The 20,344-nt window shown below is 36.8% G+C and overlaps 2 protein-coding genes across 2 annotated transcripts; one reads left to right on the forward strand and one right to left on the reverse strand.

Moving 5' to 3' along the window:
• The first annotated feature begins 12,810 nt into the window (after window positions 1–12,810).
• On the forward strand, window positions 12,811–15,893 carry LOC112784169 (kinetochore protein NDC80 homolog). The gene is made up of 5 exons (XM_025827292.3): window positions 12,811–13,677; window positions 13,758–14,119; window positions 14,279–14,525; window positions 15,226–15,372; window positions 15,548–15,893. The coding sequence occupies exons 1-5, from the start codon at window positions 12,916–12,918 to the stop codon at window positions 15,794–15,796; spliced, it is 1,767 nt and encodes a 588-aa protein (XP_025683077.1). The 5' UTR covers window positions 12,811–12,915; the 3' UTR covers window positions 15,797–15,893.
• A 1,118-nt stretch (window positions 15,894–17,011) lies between these two features.
• LOC112784594 (partner of Y14 and mago) lies at window positions 17,012–19,655 on the reverse strand. Its single transcript, XM_025827856.2, has 4 exons — window positions 19,272–19,655; window positions 18,906–19,025; window positions 18,446–18,685; window positions 17,012–17,391 (listed from the first exon to the last, which is right to left on the reverse strand). The coding sequence occupies exons 1-4, from the start codon at window positions 19,464–19,466 to the stop codon at window positions 17,221–17,223; spliced, it is 726 nt and encodes a 241-aa protein (XP_025683641.1). The 5' UTR covers window positions 19,467–19,655; the 3' UTR covers window positions 17,012–17,220.
• Between the last annotated feature and the right edge of the window lie 689 nt (window positions 19,656–20,344).

Consider the following 20,344-nt stretch of genomic DNA (forward strand, 5'->3'; position numbering starts at 1 on the left):
TAGTATACGAGTGGTGATCATATACCGTGAGGTGTTAGAAACTAAGGACTCGGATTGTAAAAGGTTATGCGCGAGCACCTTGAAGCTTGGCAATAGTGGAACTTCTCAATAGCGATTGAGAAAGAAAGTGGACGTAGGACAAGGATTGTGCCGAACCACTCTAAATAGCGTTTGCATCTCTCCAAACTCATCTCTTCTATATTATTGTCTTTTACCTTTGAGCAAATAAATTGTGATCGAAAAGTAGCTTCGTAAGTACTTAAGGAATAGCTTAAGTCCGATTGGTGAAAAGCTTGATCAATTTATTTGAGTTGGTGTCTATTGGAAAGTAAAAGCTCCTTATAAATGCTTAGCAATTGAGTTAAGCTCTTGGAAAAATACTAGTACAATAACACTTTTATATATTGTCTTTAACTTCCGCAAAAAGATTCATTGTTGTTGCAATACTCAATTCACCCCCCCTCTTGAGTAATTGTGCATAGGTTCTACAAGTGGTATCAGAGCTTAACCCTTTGAAAGACTTAACCGTTTAAGGGAAAAGATCATGGCAAGCACAAGCTTTAACAACAACAACACTAGTGAAGGTAACTCAACCGCTAGACCTCCTCTTTTTAGCGGAACAAATTACTCTTATTGGAAAAATAAGATGAGAATTTGGATCCGTTCTCAAGATGTGAGAATTTGGAAAGTGATTGAGAATGGAAATCACATTCCAACAAAGACAACAAGCGCTAAAGAAGGAGAAGTCTCCGTCTTAAAGCAAGTACCGAAAGGAGAAAGTGAATATAATGACGATGATTGGAAGAAAGTGGCAATGAATGATAAAGCCATCAACTTCATTCATTGTGCACTTAACGAGCATGACTATATGAAGATCTCTACATGTGAAACCGCTAAAGAGATTTGGGATAAACTCCAAATCACTTACGAAGGAACCGACCACGTTAAAGAATCTAAGGTATTTATGTTGGTTCATGAATGGGAAAATTTTAAAATGAAAGATGAAGAGAGCATTGAAGAAGCTCTTGAAAGACTCTCCAAGATCTTCAACAACCTAAGCATGCTTGGCACAAAATACAATGATAAACAAATTGTGACCAAGGTGCTTACAAGCCTTACACCAAAATGGAACTCCAAAGTGAACGCCATTGTGGAAGGAAGGCTCTATGATCAACTTACATTTGATCAACTACGAGGTAATCTTCTCACCTATGAGATGACTATGCTAAATAGACAAAAAGGTGAAGAAAGCAAGAAGAAAAGTCTCGCCCTTAAAACAACATCACTACAAGAAGAGAGTGATGATAATGAAGAAGAAGGAGATGAAGAATTTGCACTCTTATTAAAAAGATTCAATAAGTTTGCAATGAAGAAAAACTTCAAGAGCAAAACAAAGGTACCAAAATGCTATGAGTGTGGAGAAGTTGGACACATTAAACCCAATTGTCCAAAACTTCAAAAGGAGGACAAAAACAAGAAATTTAAGAAGAAGGAGAAAGCATACATATCATGGGAGAACGAGGATGAATCCGACTCCGATGACGACGAGGTTGCAAATCTTTGCTTAATGGCAAGCGAAGAAAAGGTTAGTAATGACAACTCCACTTCTTTTAATTTACAAGATGAATATGATGCCTTACTTGAGGTGTACACAAAACTTACCCAAGATTATTCTCTCCTAAAGAAAAAGAATATGGATCTTTTAAAACAAAATGAGATGTTGAAAAATGAGAATATCAATCTTGGAAAAGATAAGTGTAGCACAAGTAGTGATCCATACAAATCTTGTAAAATGCATGAAAATGAAATTACAAATCTTAAGAACACTTTAGCTAAGTTCAATGAATCTTCAAAGAACTTAGATAAAATGTTGAAAAATCAAAAGCATGTTCATAATAAGGAAGGTTTAGGTTTTGAAAAAGGAAAATTTAAAAATACTAAAATTCCTATTAGGCAACCGCAAGCCCAAAAGGCAAGCATGCCTAAAAGGAATAAAGCCTTTAAACATCCTCCTCAACATGCTTCATTTAGAAATTATAATCACAATGCATATAGATCAAAAGATGTTGCATTTAGGAAACAATCTAGGCAACCATTTAGAAACATGCATAGGATGCATAATCCAAATGTCATATGTCATTATTGCAATAAAGTAGGTCATATAGCACCCGTATGCTTTACAAGAATTAAACATATAAACTTTCGTAGTCAAGATACGAGATGGGCACCTTATGGGCATTATGCTCATACTAACCATCAAGGACCCAAATTCACTTGGGTACCTAAATCCCAATTTTAATTGTTTTGTAGGTACGTGTTGGAGCTAAGGATACAAATTGGTATGTTGATAGTGGATGCTCCAAACACATGACCGGCGATGAATCAAAGTTCACCGCAATAGAGCCTACAAACGGAGGAAATGTGATCTATGGAGACAACAACACCGGCAAAGTAATCGGCGTTGGAAAAGTTGGTAAAAATTCTTCTACCTCCATAGATAATGTTATACTTGTCAAAGGTCTCAAACATAATCTCATTAGTGTTAGCCAACTTTGTGACAAAGGAAACTTAGTTACCTTTGACTCAAAATGTTGTTTGATAAAAAGGCAAGACACTAATGAAATTGTGCTAATTGGACACCGTATTGACAATGTATACATGATTAATATAGATGAAGTTTCCTCAAATGATGTGAAATGCCTTGTTAGTAAAAATGATGAAACTTGGTTATGGCATCGTAGAGTAGCTCATGCTAACATGGACCATCTTAGCAAGTTGGTCTCTAAAGAGTTAGTAATTGGCTTACCAAAGCTACGTTTTGAAAAAGACGTCCTTTGCGACGCATGTCAAAAGGGAAAACAAGTAAAGGCCTCTTTTAAATCCAAAAATATTGTTTCAACAACAAGGCCATTACAACTTTTGCACATGGATTTATTTGGTCCTTCTAGGACTATGAGTTTTGGTGGCAATTACTATGCTTTAGTTATTGTTGATGATTACTCTCGATTTACATGGACCTTGTTTCTAGCAAACAAGAGTGATGCATTTCGAGCATTCAAAAGATTAGCCAAAGTTATTCAAAATGAAAAGAATTTGCATATATCATCTATTAGAAGTGATCATGGTGGAGAATTTGAAAACAATCTTTTTGAAACTTTTTGTGAAGAAAATGGCATTGAGCATAATTTTTCCTCTCCTAGAACACCACAACAAAATGGTGTGGTTGAAAGGAAAAATCGTCATTTAGAAGAAATGGCGAGAACTATGCTCAATGAGGCTAATATTCCTAAGTACTTTTGGGCGGATGCGGTTAGTACCGCGTGTTATGTTATGAATAGGATTATCATTCGACCTATTCTTAAGAAAACACCGTACGAATTGTACAAAGGAAGAAAGCCAAATATTTCCCACCTTCACGTCTTTGGCTGTAAATGCTTTATTCTAAATAATGGAAAAGATAACTTAGGCAAATTTGATGCTAAGGCTGATGAAGGAATCTTCTTAGGCTACTCTTTAACTAGCAAAGCTTTTAGAGTATATAATAAACGCATCATGACTATGGAAGAAAGTATTCATGTCGCTTTTGATGAAACTAACCGTTGTTATGCTAGAAAAGATTTTGATGAAAATGTAGAAAAATTTGATTCACTAAATTTGAATGGTGAAGACAAAGAAAAAGATTTAAATAAAGCCTCTACAACAAAGGATAATGTTCAAGTTGAAGAAATTGCACCATCACAAGCACAAATAAATGCACTTCCAAAGGACTGGCATACTTCAAAGGATCATCCTCTAGACAACGTCATTGGTAATGTTTCGAAAGGGGTAACAACTCGATCCTCTTTTAGAAATTTATTTACATATAGTGCTTTTGTTTCTCAAATTGAACCATCTACCATTGAGTCCGCAATTGATGATGAACATTGGGTTATGGCAATGCAAGAGGAGCTTAACCAATTCAAACGAAATGACGTTTGGGAATTGGTGCCTAAACCAAGTAATCAAACAATTGTCGGAACAAAATGGGTTTTTAGAAATAAACTCGATGAAAATGGTACAATTGTTAGAAACAAAGCTAGATTAGTAGCTAAAGGTTATAATCAAGAGGAAGGCATTGATTATGACGAAACTTATGCTCCCGTAGCTAGATTAGAAGCTATTAGGATGTTACTTGCTTTTGCATCCTCTTATAACTTCAAACTTTATCAAATGGATGTTAAGAGTGCCTTTCTTAATGGTTTCATTCAAGAAGAAGTATATGTTGAACAACCTCCCGGTTTTGAGGATTATGAAAATCCTAATCATGTTTTTAAACTCAAGAAAGCTCTTTATGGTCTTAAACAAGCTCCAAGAGCTTGGTATGAACGTTTGAGCAAGTTTTTAATAGAAAAGGGTTTTAGAAGAGGGAAGGTTGATACAACTTTATTTATCATGATTGAAAACAAAAATATCCTTTTGGTACAAGTTTACGTCGATGACATAATATTTGGTTCAACTAACGAATCACTTTGCAAGTTTTTCTCAAACCTCATGCAAAGTGAATTTGAAATGTCCATGATGGGCGAACTCAACTTCTTCCTTGGTCTTCAAATCAAACAAGGAAAAGAAGGAACTTTCGTTGGCCAAACCAAATATTGCAAGGAATTGCTCAAAAGATTTGGAATGGACAATGCTAAGGCAATGGACACACCAATGAGCACTACTTGCTACCTTGACAAAGATGAACAAGGTAAAAACATAGATGTAAAGAAGTATAGAGGCATGATAGGATCATTGCTTTATCTAACGGCAAGTAGGCCAGATATCATGTTTAGTGTATGCATGTGTGCGAGATACCAAACTAATCCTAAGGAATCTCACTTAAGTGCGGTGAAAAGGATTATGAAGTATCTCCTAGGAACATTAAATGTTGGATTGTGGTATCCGAAAGGATCCACTTGTGATTTGATTGGTTATTCCGATTCCGATTTTGCCGGTTGCAAATTGGATAGGAAAAGCACTAGCGGCACTTGTCACTTGCTAGGAAACTCTCTTGTTTCATGGCATAGCAAGAAACAAGTAAGTGTAGCCTTATCTACCGCCGAAGCCGAGTATGTAGCCGCCGGTAGTTGTTGCGCCCAAATTTTATGGATGAAACAACAACTTGTGGACTATGGACTCATGCTTGATCACATTCCTATCAAATGTGATAATACTAGTGCAATAAATTTAACCAAGAATCCGGTTCAACATTCAAGAACCAAGCATATTGAGATTAGACATCACTTCATAAGAGACCATGTTGAAAAGGGTGATGTGGTTATTGAATTTGTCGAAACTAGTAAACAACTAGCGGACATCTTCACTAAACCTTTATGTAAAGAAAGTTTTTTTAACATCCGAAATGAACTTGGTATCTTAGATTCTAATCTAATATGATTTGTTTGAATTCATTGTATTTATATTGCTATTTTATCTCTTACTAACTTAAGCATTGGAGATATCCAATTAGCCATTGTTTTGTAGGTTTATGAGTTGATGAATGAGTGATTAATCTTGAGGAAGATTGAAGAATTTGAAGATTATAAACAATGGAGGATCAACAAATTGAAGTTTATAATAGTTTAAATGAGTATATACATGATGGAACTCAAAGGATTGAAGAAAGAACCACCAAAGGATGAAAATTTGGTGATTTTGGGCAAAATGATGCATGTTGCATCGATGCAACCAAGCTTTGCATCGATGCAAAGCACACGACGTGCTATGTGCATCGATGCAAAGCCCATTGCATCGATGCAAACAAGACCAAATTACATAAAAACACGTAAATTTGGCATTTTTGTGCAAACAAAACCCCACTTTTTCATCATCTTCAACCTCACAACTCATATCTCCACCTCCAAACCTCCATTACCTCCAAAACAAGCTCACATATAGCTTCATACAACTCACAAAACTTAGATACCCACTACAAACAAATTACATATTTGAAGTCCCCACATTCTCCTCTACAAAACCCATAAAACAAAATCATCCACAATGCCTAGAATCAAGAGAACCGTCAAGAAGTCAAAAGGTTCTTCAAGTGTGGTTCCACCTCCAAATAATCATCCTTTGGCAAGGTACTTTGCTTCTAATGAAGATCTTCAATTCTATGAGGCAAGGCTCGCCGGAAGAAAGGAAATTCCTCCGAGGTATTTGGATCCGACCCTTCTTGTCATTCATAACTTTGATACTCTTAAGGCTATTCTAGTTCATCAAGGTCTCATGGATTTTGTTCAAATTAAGAGTAAATTTTATCCGGATTTAGTTGCCATAGCCTATAGTACACTCATGATTGAGATTGATGAGGAAGATGAATCAAGTTTCACATTATTATTCAAGATAGGAAGAAAGGATTATAGGCTAGATGGTGATGAGTTAGCCACCATTTGGGAGCTGCCAAATCAAGGTGACTTGTTTCAAGGTGGTAAAACCCCAATTGATGAATGGGGTTATTCAAAGGACAATGCCATGCATTTGTTCAATCTTGTACAGGGAGCTCATTCCAAAATTAGTTGCAATTCAATGAGTGCGGAAAATAGAACTTTGTTATATCTAGTCACCTATGTATTGCAACCTAGAATATCCGGGCATGCGAATGTAAATGATGAAGATTTGATTGTCATGTGGGCTATGATGAATGGAATTAAGATTAATTGGCCATACTTTATAATACAACATATGGTTAGGCTCAAGATGAAGGATAGGAATGGTGGATTAGGATTCCTTTGCCTATGGTCTAAAGTCTTTGATTATGTTGGTATTGATGTATCAAATGAGATTACCAAGGAAGTACCTCCTCAATCTTGTATCAACACTCATATTCTCAACAAAATGGGAAGAAGAAATGTTGATGAACAAGGTCCTCAAGAGGAAGCTCCTCCACAAGCACCTCAAGCTCAAGAACCACCCTCATTGGTTGATATAATGAGAGAATTACAATCCATCAACCAAAACATCCAAAGGATTGACGTAGAGCATGGTAGGCAACTTGAAGCACTTAATCGTCGTGTGTCTCGTGTAGATCGTCGCACGGGTCGCTTGGATCGTCGTATTGATGACTTATATGAGCATTTCGGGATCCACCTACCATATGAAGAGGACACTGATGATGATGAAGACCAAGATTGATTGTCTCCTCTTCATCAAGTCACTTTTTATTGCTTTATGTTTATTTCATTATATGAATTGTTAAACTAACTCCTAGTAAGCTAAGGATTTCTATTATGGTTTTAATATTTTGATATGCTCTTCATAATTTTGTTTAATGATTAATGCTTGTATGCTTATTTGATGAATAACTCAAAATAGGCTTGGTACCCCTATTTTAAGTTAATGAGCTTGCTTTAATATATTTCACTTATTCAGGGGGAATTATGCATGCTTGTTTTATATATAAAAAAGAGGAAATCAAATGCTTTTTGAAAGGGGGAAATATCTATTTTCATTGTTTTATGCATGCTTCTATGACACATTTCAAAATCCTTTCTTTTTGATAATGTCAAAAGGGGGAAGAGAAGTTTGAGGATATTTGAAATTTTAAACTTTTGAAAAAGAAGAAGTTTAAGGATTTGAAAAGAAGAAATAAGTTTGCGAAACAATGTTTTCAAAAAGACTTCCGCTAAGCAAAAACTTTGATATCTAAATTGTTTTCTTTGATAAACGCCCGTTAAGGGAACAAATGCACATATTTAGGGGGAACTCCTGCAAAATTTTTTTTGTGAAGTCTTCTCCAAAGCTTTCTATAAAACAAAGTACATTATTGTTGCTTTCAAAATCATTTATAAATGTATATCCTCAAAAAAATTGATTTGTCATTATCAAAAAGGGGGAAATTGTAAACCATGTTTCTTGTATGCGAAGTTTGTATTCGTAGGTTTTGATAAATGACAAACCAACAAACAACTTGAATGAAAAAGCATGTTGAAAGATCAACCAACATTCAACGTTGAGGAATGAAGAGTTGAAAGCAACACAACATCAACAAGAAACTCAAGTCCACAACGTTTGAAGACAAGTATAGTGTCTTAGGACTTAGGTAACTTCTTGTTAAGAACCAATTGCTAAATCTCTCAACACACACTCACAAAATGTTTTGATGCACATCTTGCAATTCGATGCTAGCCAAATGGTTTAAAAACTTGTTTTCAAAGGTACAAAAGCATAGGAATTGACTCCAACAAGTTTGAGATCAATCCTAAGCATTTTGAAGTGATTTTAAGCCATTATTTAAGGTTTGCATCGATGCACACTCATCTTGCATCGATGCAAAGCATGCAACGACTTTTTGCATCGATGCAAAGATGTTTGCATCGATGCAACCTAGCTGAAAATTCAAATTTCAGCTTCAAAGACACATTTGCATCGATGCAAAGTGTTATGCATCGATGCAAATGATTCAAAAACATAAAAAACGGCTAGTTTTAACAAAACGGCTCCATCCCATTAACTCCCGAACGTTTCTAAGGTTTGGGGAGTCTATAAATAGATGGATTAAAGCCTTATTTCATACATGTGAGTATTTGCAAACTATCTTGTTCATATTCTTTCATTCTACACATTTTTAAGGTGTTATAATACACAATTTGAGAGAGCAATATCAATTGGTTCAATAGTACTAAACTTGTAATTATACACTCTTCTAGAGAGTACTCATTTCATCTCAACAATTCTTTGAGAATTGTTTTCTTGTAACACTTTGTAAATTGGAGTGTGATCTCCAAGGTTGAGTCAAGAGTTATAAACACTATAGTCGGTGAGGATACCAAAGAAGTATACTAAGCACTCAAGGCAAATCTTAGAGAAGGAATCTCTAAGTGGAGTGGGTTAGTATACGAGTGGTGATCATATACCGTGAGGTGTTAGAAACTAAGGACTCGGATTGTAAAAGGTTATGCGCGAGCACCTTGAAGCTTGGCAATAGTGGAACTTCTCAATAGCGATTGAGAAAGAAAGTGGACGTAGGACAAGGATTGTGCCGAACCACTCTAAATAGCGTTTGCATCTCTCCAAACTCATCTCTTCTATATTATTGTCTTTTACCTTTGAGCAAATAAATTGTGATCGAAAAGTAGCTTCGTAAGTACTTAAGGAATAGCTTAAGTCCGATTGGTGAAAAGCTTGATCAATTTATTTGAGTTGGTGTCTATTGGAAAGTAAAAGCTCCTTATAAATGCTTAGCAATTGAGTTAAGCTCTTGGAAAAATACTAGTACAATAACACTTTTATATATTGTCTTTAACTTCCGCAAAAAGATTCATTGTTGTTGCAATACTCAATTCACCCCCCCTCTTGAGTAATTGTGCATAGGTTCTACAACTGCGTCTATGTCGGTGCTAATAAATGGCTCGCCATCTAAGCCTTTCAACATGGAAAGAGGTTTGAGGCAAGGTGACCCACTGTCTCTGTTTTTGTTTGTGCTGGTGGTGGATGTGCTGCATCGAATGATTGGAGAGGCAGTGAGGAATGGTCGTATATCACCGCTGCAGGTTGGTAGAGATAGTGTACCATTGTCACATCTTCAGTTTGCTGATGACACTATCATCTTCTGCCCACCAGAGGAAGAGACTATAAAGAATTACAAGAGACTTCTGCGATTCTTCGAGTTGATGTCAGGCTTGAGTATCAATTTTGATAAGTCCAGCCTAATTCCAATTAATTGTGACGAGCAATGGGTCGAGCGTATGTGTAACCTACTGAGTTGTAAGGGGGATGCTCTTCTAGTTAAATACCTTGGAATATCTCTAGGATCTAATCCAAGGTTGGTGAAGACATGGAAGCCTATCATAGACAAGGTGGAGGAGAAACTCAGCTTGTGGAAGGCCAAGGTGTTGAACAAAGCTGAGAAGTTGGTACTTATCAAATCTGTGTTGAACAGTCTGCCAGTATACTATTTGAGCTTGTTCAAGATGCCGAAAGCTGTTGCTGAGAAATTGATTTCGCTACAGAGAAGATTCCTGTGGAGCTCAGAAGAGGGAAGGACTGGTATGGCATTAGTAAGGTGGGAAGTGGTCTAGGCGCCGAAGAAACTAGGTGGACTGGGAGTAGGGGACGCTATGGTTCGAAACACAGCGCTGTTGTTCAAGTGGTGGTGGCGATTTGCAAAGGAAGATTGCCCATTGTGAAAAAAAGTTGTAGTTTCTTGTCATAATCTAAACCCCAATGAGCCTCTGTCGACTCAAGAACCGCCTACTAGAGGAGGACCATGGAAGGATATTTGCCAGTTACACATTATGAACCAACATCTAAGGGATAAGATGATCGCAGGCCTGTCCATGGAGGTTGGGGATGGGCGTCGGACACGTTTTTGGGAGGATGCATGGGTGATTGGTGGACCTCTGAAGATCTGGTTCCCGAGGCTTTTCTCTGTTTCAAACCAGTGTGGATCCGTTATAGGGGACTGTGGTTTTTGGGATGGACTTGAGTGGATTTGGAACTTCCAATGGAGGAGAGAGCTCTTCCAATGGGAGTTGGAATTACTGAGTGCATTACATGAGGTTTTGAGACCTGTGAAATTAATTCATAACAGAGAGGACAGAGTGGTGTGGAAATATGATAGGCGAGGTGTTTTTACGACTTACTCATTTGTGCAGGTGATGCAGGAGGAACTGGTCCCAGCGGAGGTAACCAGCTATAGCTTCACCAGGACTATTTGGAAGTAGGGGTGGCAAGCGGGGAAGCCCGCCCCGCCCCGCCCCGCCCCGCCAGAAGCCCGCCCTTTGGCGGGCTGGCCCGCCCCGCCTAACGGCGGGCTAAGCCCGCCAAGTATCCTCTTTTTTTTTTAACTTTTAACTATTAAATAATATATATAAAAATATAAAAAAATCTTTTCTATTTTTTACTTTTAACTATTATAATTTCTAAAGGCATAAAAATTATATTTTTTATATTCATAAACATTAAAATCTTTTTAATTATAAATATCTAATAAACATAATTATAAACCAAGTTTTCATCCAAAACATAAGTATAAATATTCTCTCCAAAGCAAAATAAACATAATTTAAAACATAATTATAAATATTGTCTCCAAAGTAACATAAACATAATCCAAATCACTCAATTTTTATCTTCATACTCTTGTAAGTTAGGTTGGGGGAAGTTAGGTTTTGGCAAAAAATTGTAAAAATACCCCCTCACTAAAAAAACACAAAGCCCGGCGGGGAAGCCCGCCCCGCCCCGCCAAAGCCCACGGTTTAAGCGGTGCGGGTTAGGCGGGCTTTTGTTATTTGGCGGTCCCAATTTTCCAGCCCAGCCCGCCTTTTTTGGCGGGTTATGCGGGGCGGCCCGGCGGGTTTAGGCCCGTTTGCCACCCCTATTTGGAAGGGGCTGGTTCCGCCAAGAGTGGAGCTCTTTGTCTGGTTTGTTCTGATAGGAAGAGTGAATATAAAGGACAGCTTGAGCAGGTTTGGAATTATCAGCCAGGAAGATGCTACTTGTGTTCTTTGTAACAACGGGGTGGAGGATGTACATCACTTGTTTTTAGGATGTATCTTTGCATGGCAGGTATGGAGTGCTTGGATCTTAGCCTTTGGCCGACGGTGGTCTTACCCGGGATCGATGAAAGAACACTTTCTTAGTTGGACAGAAGAACCGCAAAGGATGGAAGAGCGTAATCACCGGTTGAGGTGCTTCTGCGCGATCGTCTGGAACTTATGGTTGGAAAGAAATAGACGGATTTTTCAGCACACAAGGAAAGGAGTTGAAGAAATCATCAGCATATCTTCGAGTAGTACTAACGAGTGGAGTGGTGGGGATCCCTTTAGTTGTTGATGGCTATGCCGGAGATGACATAGGGACGGTGTTGTGTAATTATTTTTGTTAGGTCCGCTTGTTTTTAGTTAGTTAACCTGGTCGCTCCACTACTATTGTGTTGAGCTGTTTGATTTAAAAAAAAAAGTTAATCTCAAAAGAATGATTTCATTTTTTTTTTTGCAAACTTATTAAATATTCGTTCTGTATCTGTTATTCATTATATATAAAAATACTCTTTTTATCCTAACTATGAATCATTTATTACAGTATCTGTTCTGAAAATTTGTTGCATATCTTAAACTCTCTGGAGATGGTTCGGTTTGGAAGATCACTGGTCCACCTTCCAACGTAGACAAGAATGTATTCTTTTTTCACTTACTGAAAAATGGAGGAATAGATGAAGAATGGAAGTTTGGGGTTGAATGGAAAGAATGTTGTATAGTATACAATTTAAAGGAATGGGACAAGATTATCTAGAAGCTCGACTCCTTACCTAACCGTCAGATAGAGTTGTTGATTGAACGATCTTAGAGCTTATAAAAAAATGACCTCCTATGTATTACTATGTGTGACACATATTTTACTATATGTTAAATTGTCTTGGACATATTTTATTTTCTTATTAATGGGCACGTAATTATTTAGGTGGTTTAAAATTTTTTGGTGTTATTTTTGAATATGTATTATATTTTAAAATTTAGGTTTTTTTATGTTCTAAAATTTAAAATATGTATAGTATATTAACTTGATACTTAATTTATGTAATTTTTTACTATATGATATGAATAATTGTTATAAATAAATATGAAATATTTGACTATATTTTTTCTTTTCTTATATTAACAATTAAATTAGTATGATTATTTTTTTTAAAATATAATATTAATTAGATATGAGAATTTTATCCAAAATATATTAGATATATTAAATAATTTTATTTTTTAAAAAATTAACAAAACTTTATTCCCGCGCAAATGCATTTCATCCTAGTTAATATAAAAAGCCAATAAAAATAAACTATTTTTTCCCTAAAATTCCCCATCTTTTTTGCCGGAACACCCCCCTCCCTGCAAAGTAACCTCTCACTCTCACACGGATTTCAGTGTTCTCCGACTCCAACCACCGTTAACAGCCGATATGAGACCCGGCGCTGGATCCCGCCGACAACCCAACGACTCATTCATTCCGCCGCCAACTCCGCTGGATTTCCATCAGCGCAATCAGTTCCCCCGCGACTCCGACGCCAGTTTCGCAAGCAGCCGCCCTTCTTCCGCCGGAGGCGGCGCGGGGCGCACGAGGTTCGAGGACTACAAGGAGCGCCACTTTCAGCAATCGGTGATTTCCGCCATCAACTCGTTCCTAAAGTCGCGGGACTCTACCATCAGGTTCAAATCCGGCGGCACCACACCTTCCGCGAAGGTCATCATCGAAACCCTACAGTTCCTTCTGAGAGAGATCGAGTACCCTGTGTCGAAACTCGAAGAGGATCTTCCCCCTCTCCTGAAGCGCCTCAATTACCCGTTCAAGCTCAACAAGTCCATCCTCAAATCCCCCGCTGCCCCTCACCAGTGGCCTTACTTGCTCGCACTCATTCACTGGCTCCTTCAGATCGCCTCCTTCGGCTCTCACCTCTCCCAATCCACCTCCAATACCGTCTCTTCCCTCCTCCAGGTCAACCTTCTCCACCAGTACACCCTCAATTCCTATCTTAACTACATTAAGGGCCATGATGATGTGGTTGAAGAACTCGAACTCGACATCATCGACAAGCTCAACCACCAGAAGGCCCTCGCCCAGGAGAAGCTCGAGGCTGCCAACAATGAGCTCAAGAGTTTGAGGGATGACTTGGAGAGGCTGAGGTTGCATCCCGTAAAGAAGGAGGAGCTGGAGAAGACTAAGGTAGTTAGATGACTTAGAATTCCTCTATTTTGAATTCAGTTTGGTTTGACTGCTCAATTGTTGTTTGTTTTGATTACAAGGGCATGCTAGAGGACGATGTGAAGAAGTTTAATCTTCTGATTGAGGATGTTGGGAGGAAGATTGAGGAGATGGAGAAGGTGCTGGCAGAGAAGGAGAAGGTTCTGGAGGCGAAGGAGCAGGAGAACCGTAGGGTTTGCGAGGAGAACAAGGAACTCAGGAGGACGGTAGAGGCACAGCCTGTGAATGTGAGGGATGTGGAGAGGATGAAGAGGGAGTTGCAGGCTTTGGAGAGGGAGATCCAGGAGGGCGAGCTTGCCCGGAATGTTTGGGAGGACAAGTTCTGGGAACTGGAGAATAATCTTTCTCACAAGTTCAAGGAGCTTGAGGTGCTTGCTTTGGATTGCAACCAAGAGCTGAGGAGGTTGAATTGTGCTCCATTAATAATATCTATAGATTATTGACTGTTTTGTTAGAATGAAGCAAATTCTATTGATCTTATTTCTATTAGATAGATGTTGTGTTTGTTGTCTGTCTTTACAGTCAAGTCTGGACATCTAAACCTCCTTGCTGGTGTTTCTAGGTTGAAGATCGGTGATGATATTCAGTATCAGTTGAATGCCAAGGGAACTACGCCTGCTGAGATTATGGGTTTTGACCATAAATTGAGTCTGAAGCCTGCACTTAACTCATACACTGAGGACATTAAGAAGATTTCTATGGGGAGATGGGAAGAGTTAATTTCCTATCAGCAAATGTCCAATGAAAATGCTGCTAGGCTTGAGCAAAAAAGAAATAATGTTGCAACATTGCAGTCACAGATTGATAAAGTAAGTGCATGATCATGCTCAGAACTTTATTAATGTTGATTCTATACTTTTATCCTGTCACAGATAACCAGTGTGTGCTATGCTGTGTCACTTTAAGTTTCAACCTTCTAGGGGGAGATTTTGATTTTCATCTGTGTAGATTAGCCAAAGATAATTGTGAACTTGATGTTCTTCTACTGGAAAGTTTTGCTATTAACAAAATGCAATAATGAATAGGTGTAAATTTAATTTAAGTGATGGTGGCAGCATGCTGCTCTGCTTTTGGAATGTAGGAGTTGGTCCAGGGTCTTTACTGTAGCTTATACATTTTACCTATGTTTCCAACGCAATGACTTATCATACTTGAGTCGTCTTTATAGTTTTGTTGTTTTTCTGTGCTTGGGAATTTAGAATCATCAATTATTCAATTGTACTTGCATTACAAATTTACAATCATGTCTGCAGTAATTGCAGATGATTCAGCTGTTCAAAATATGTTTTTTTATTCCATCTTTTAGCTGCCATATTTACTCTACTGTATTACACACAAACTAAATTTATGCTTTGCATCTACTGTTGATTTAGTTTCTCTATATTTTCTGGCAATCTTTTCGCACTTTGTCAGAATCATTTAGATGCGTATTGGAAGCAGAAATCATCTACCCTGTGAAAACTGTTTCCTGACTTTTGTTCTTCTGCTGTGTGTTACATTATCCACCAGATGGAAGCTGAAGTAAACATGATAAAGAATGAAACACAAGATTATGTAAATAGATGTTCAGCTGAAGCAAAGCGAATGTTGGAGGATGTCCACGTAGCAGGTCATGACCTGGACATTATGGAAAGAGAGGCAGCTGAGGTTCTGAAGGTAATTCCATGGTTGTTAATTCTTCAGTAAGTAATTGAATTTGTCAAGACTTGAACATGTCTCTGGCGTCATTCTCTTCATTGTGTTTAGGACTCTATCAATCTTGAGAGATAAGCTATGTTTCTGGCATAGTTCTTGTGTAACATGATTGCATCCGTTCTGGTTTCTTTTTCAGGCTGCCCAATTGAATTTGCAGGAAGCAATTAAGCAAAGTGAAGAAGAAATACAAATGCGTGCTCGTGAGCTCCTGAAGTTGGTTGATTCAGTATCAAAGTATAAAGAATACGTGGGGTCTAAAATTTCAGAGATGAATAGGGAACTATCAGAAACTGCAACTGCTGTCTCTGAGGCATACAGGGGTTCATTTCCGTCCCAATTCACCAATATATTGAATACAAATCGCCAGCCTGAGAGTAGAGATTGAGGCATTGTGCATATATATGACCAACAACCCCGTCCCGGCCGTCATCCCCCCCCCCCCTCCAAAAAAAACAAAAAACCGCATTGTGTATATATATATATATATATATATATATATATATATATATATATATATATATATATATATATATATTTGGCACTTGCACACTCCTACGAATGCTTCACGTGTTTTTTTTAATGAACATGTTGACCGTCACAGATGAGATAGCAATATATAATTATGCTTTTTCTTGGCCATGTATCATATTTTTGGTATATTTAAAATATGTTTTAGACAGATTTCAATTATTTTTGGACCATAAACAAGTGTTTTTTTAATTAAATTAACAAAAATTGCCTGGATATATTTTTTTTTTGTGTTTCTACAGCATATAAGTATTTTATGGAGAAGCACAAAAACTTATTGATAGAATACAAAATTTTTTATATATAATACAAATTTATTTTATTTTTATTTTTTTTACCAAAGATAGGAGACTCTAACCTGCAACCTCTTAATTGAGTATGGGGAGACTATGCCATTTGAGTTATAACTCATTGGCATATAATACAAACTTATTGATATAGTATAAAAAATTTTATACATAGCACATAAATATTTGTATATAGTACAGAAATTAGATACTCCGACAGCAAGAATGGTAGGTCGAGGCAAAGAGACAGTCGTGAATCAAAGTGAAGACTCGAAAAGGCAAAGGTCTGACGAACCACCGACGAGCTCTGGCGAGAGGCAAAGGAAAAGAATTGTTGACGGCGACATACAAAGGAGAACTGGAGAAGCGCCAAAGAGGGGAGACTTGAGGAGGTTTTGAAAAATATGAATATAGTTTTTAAAGTTATTTTATTAAATTGGTTAACCAAAATATAGTTAAGATTTTTTAACCGATTAATTTTAGTTTTTTTTATGTACATCCCTACTTTTTTCCTTCTTCAAACTTTAGGGGATTTTACTGATGTTTCCTGGGAGAAAAAGCTATTTTTAGCAGTTCTGTTAATTGATAAAAGAATGAAAATGCAAATATATAAAAACATTTGGGATGATTTTGAAAAAGAAATCTTCAGAAAATGATTTTCACCCACAACGTTGGAGACCAAAATAATATTTTTTTTTCACTTTAAAAAGTTAAAGATTACAAGATTTGATTAGCTAAGAACAACTTTTCCTAATCTCCATTGTAGGTAAACGACTAAAACAAACTTTTGGTGAATAAACCCGTTGCAAGGAATCAGTGCTAAAAAATTTCAAGTAATCACAAAGTACAAATACTATCCTTCTCTTGAGCACAAGTAAGCATATCTGCATATCTACCAAAACATTGAAGCAAAATACACTAGAAAATCCTTGATAGGTTAATGTGTTGCCATAATGTGTATCAAGAAAGCATAAATCTGAACCAAAGATTCTTGCTAATTTAATTTAGTAGTTCTAAGACTTTGGTCATGCTGCTGTCGTTTCACCCTTTCCTCCAAAAGTCTTAGCTCATTACGCCAATCTTCCAGTTTTGCTAGCTTCTCTAACTGCTCAGGCTTCATATCTTGCTCTGCAGCTTTCTGCTGGAGGCTTTCTGTCTGTCGTATCTGCATCCAACAATCAAATGTTAGGAGAAAGTGAAAAGCATTACCAAATACCAATTCGGTGGCATTTTCGCTCAATGCTGATTAGTCACTCTACTCGCTTATCAGAAGATGAAGAAACTAGAAGACACGTATCTATGTAATCATTATAATTTTCAATTCAATTTTCCCACAGTATTTGTATCTTTTTTCAGCCTAAAAATCTCATTGGATAGCCTCTAACAATGTTTCAAAAGTAACCAGCATTAAACAAACAACCTACAGAAATACAACAAAGGAACACAGAATCCATGCTTTCTGAATGATTCTTTGATAATCAAATATTTGAATGAAGCCATGAAGTTAAGACGAACAAAATCAATATGATCAACACAAATTGAAAGAGATTGGAATTCATATATGTTTAAAAAAAAGGGAAGCCCGGTGCACAAGCATCCTGTGATTTTCTTTGAAAACCACTATATATATGGGCTATAGCCACCTAACAACTACAAACTTACAAACAGGAGGCATGAACTTAATTGTTTGATGTAATACACTAGTTCTGTCATTGCCATGTGTAGTCCCCAATCATAAATGATAGAAGATAGATAGTAGAAAATTAATTAACAGAATACCATGTCACTAAACCAAAATTGAAAGCGAGGAGTATTTGACTTCAAACTGGCAAATGGAAACTCAAAGGATTGCCTACGCTATGACCAAATATGATATCCATGATTGCCACTAAGAAAAAACTGCTAATCTTCAATATTTCTTCATTTAAAAATACCATGAGACTGAAGAATATAAGTTAGATCACTGGGCATACTATCTGCCATAAATATAACTTCGGACTTCAAATCATAAATAAGTCCTATGGGTAACAGACAAAGAATATCATTCAAGATACATGCATGCAGCACAAATGGCTTTTAATATAAGGAATTTCAACACACTACCGTTGTTAGCTCAAAAACAATTGATTCAGGTAGAAGCTTTTATTTGATATTGTTGGAGAAAGTTATCTGTCAAAATCTCCAGTAATGCAGAAAATCATGAAGCATAGCCGGCGTACCTTCTTTTTCAGTGCTCGAATCTTTTTATCAATATCTTGGCTGCAGCCAGATGAGTCTAAACCTTCTGTAGAGTCCGTGACAGGAGAAGCAACGGAAGAACTTCCAGAAACAGCTAGTTCATTAATCTGAGATGTTAGCGACTGGACAGATTCTGATCCAAGATCATTCTTAACTGCTTCTAGCTTCGTACTATCTTCGGTTACATTTAATTCTAAATTCTTTTCCTTTTCAAGGGCAGCCTAGAGGAATCACACAAGAAAGCAAGAGAGACTTTATTACTAGTTGTTTTGGTAAGAACTTAGTAATTTGTTTGACTTCAAAGTTCACAGCCTGAAAGAAAGAATCTTTGTACATTGCACAATAGCCTTTGAGATGCTGCACCTAACTTGTTCCAATGTATTCTACTATAAACACCAAAAGAAATGACAGTGAGAGAGAGTGAGACACAATGTGACATACCTGAAGTCGTTTTTCCTTCTTCCTTTCGTTCCTCTTTACCGATTTCGTCTTTGGTTTTGAATTATCCAATGCAGGATCATAACCCGGAGGTCCACTGTGTGATGCCATCTCTTTCTTCAACTGCATCATCAACATTATCCAAAATCCAGAAAATTAAACGTTGCCCACCGTTAACAGAACAAAAACGTGCTTCTAGTGAAGCGTCCTGGTAAAGATCCAATCTTTATCAAGTCAAATTGCCTCGGATTCTAAGGGCGATAAAAAAAATGTTTGCAAATAAGTCGAATTATCATAGAAAAGGAACAATGGGGTTTCGTAAAAGGGGACAAAGAATCGAGCTTTGGAAAGAGAGAACGATTAGGGTACCAGAGCAGCTTTGGGTTGATAAATGGCGACTTCTTCTTGAGGGGTATAGCCAGCTCTGATGCGAATGGCTTTTCGGAGGGTTCCATCGGGTCGCCGCGTAGGGGCGAGAATCCTCTCTCCTTCTTTTAGGGTTTTGCTGAGCTCTGGAACTTGCTCCTTGTGTTGTTGATCTTCGCTTCGGCGACTCGTTGACATCACTCACTGAGTTTAGAGTCCGAGTCATAAGTTGGAGTGGCACTTCGGGGTTTGGCTTTCAGACAACGAGAATGAGAACCAAAACACCTCCTTTACTTCGAGCTTTCTATTTTTCGTTCCTTTTATATCTCAAGTTTCCAACATTTGTTACGATTTCGTCTTTATCTTCTTTATATCTCAAGTTCTTATATTCTTTGATAATGTAACTTTCCAATATCTTAATTGAAATAATTTAGTTATTATTACTTTCTCAATAGAATTCAGAATTTATTGAATCTTGCTAATAATCTGTAAGTAAGTATGATCATTTCAATTTTATTTATTAAAAATATTGACTCGTGTTATTTTTCTTAAAAAAGATTACAACAAAATAAATAACAATTTTAATATTCTGTTTGACTTAAATGCAATTAGCCAAACAATTCAATATTAAATTCAATTATAATGTATGTATAATGCATATAAAAGTCAACTATTTAAAACATAAAATATATATTAAAAATATATAAAATAATATATATAAATATTTAAAAATGCATATTTACTTGATGACTAATAATATACATGTAGTATTTTTTTTTGTTATGAAATAACTAAATAAATAAATAAGGAAGAGATAACAAATATAAAATAAATAAATAAAAAGAGAGAGAAGAGTGTGTCAGTATAAGAGAGAGAGAATTTTATTGATTGTTCGTGTATATATGACATCCGATCATGTCCTATTTATACATGCATGAAGTGTTTATTTTTCAACTTTCATTTAATGTGATTCTCTTGGAAATGGGCATCCACATCCTTCATTCTTATCACAACACTCTCTGTTGGATGACCATTTAAGATTATGCATCGTTCAAACCTTACTAAAGAAAAATCCA

The sequence above is a fragment of the Arachis hypogaea genome, chromosome 20 (genome assembly GCF_003086295.3).
Source record: "Arachis hypogaea cultivar Tifrunner chromosome 20, arahy.Tifrunner.gnm2.J5K5, whole genome shotgun sequence".
NCBI classification, from domain to species: domain Eukaryota; kingdom Viridiplantae; phylum Streptophyta; class Magnoliopsida; order Fabales; family Fabaceae; genus Arachis; species Arachis hypogaea.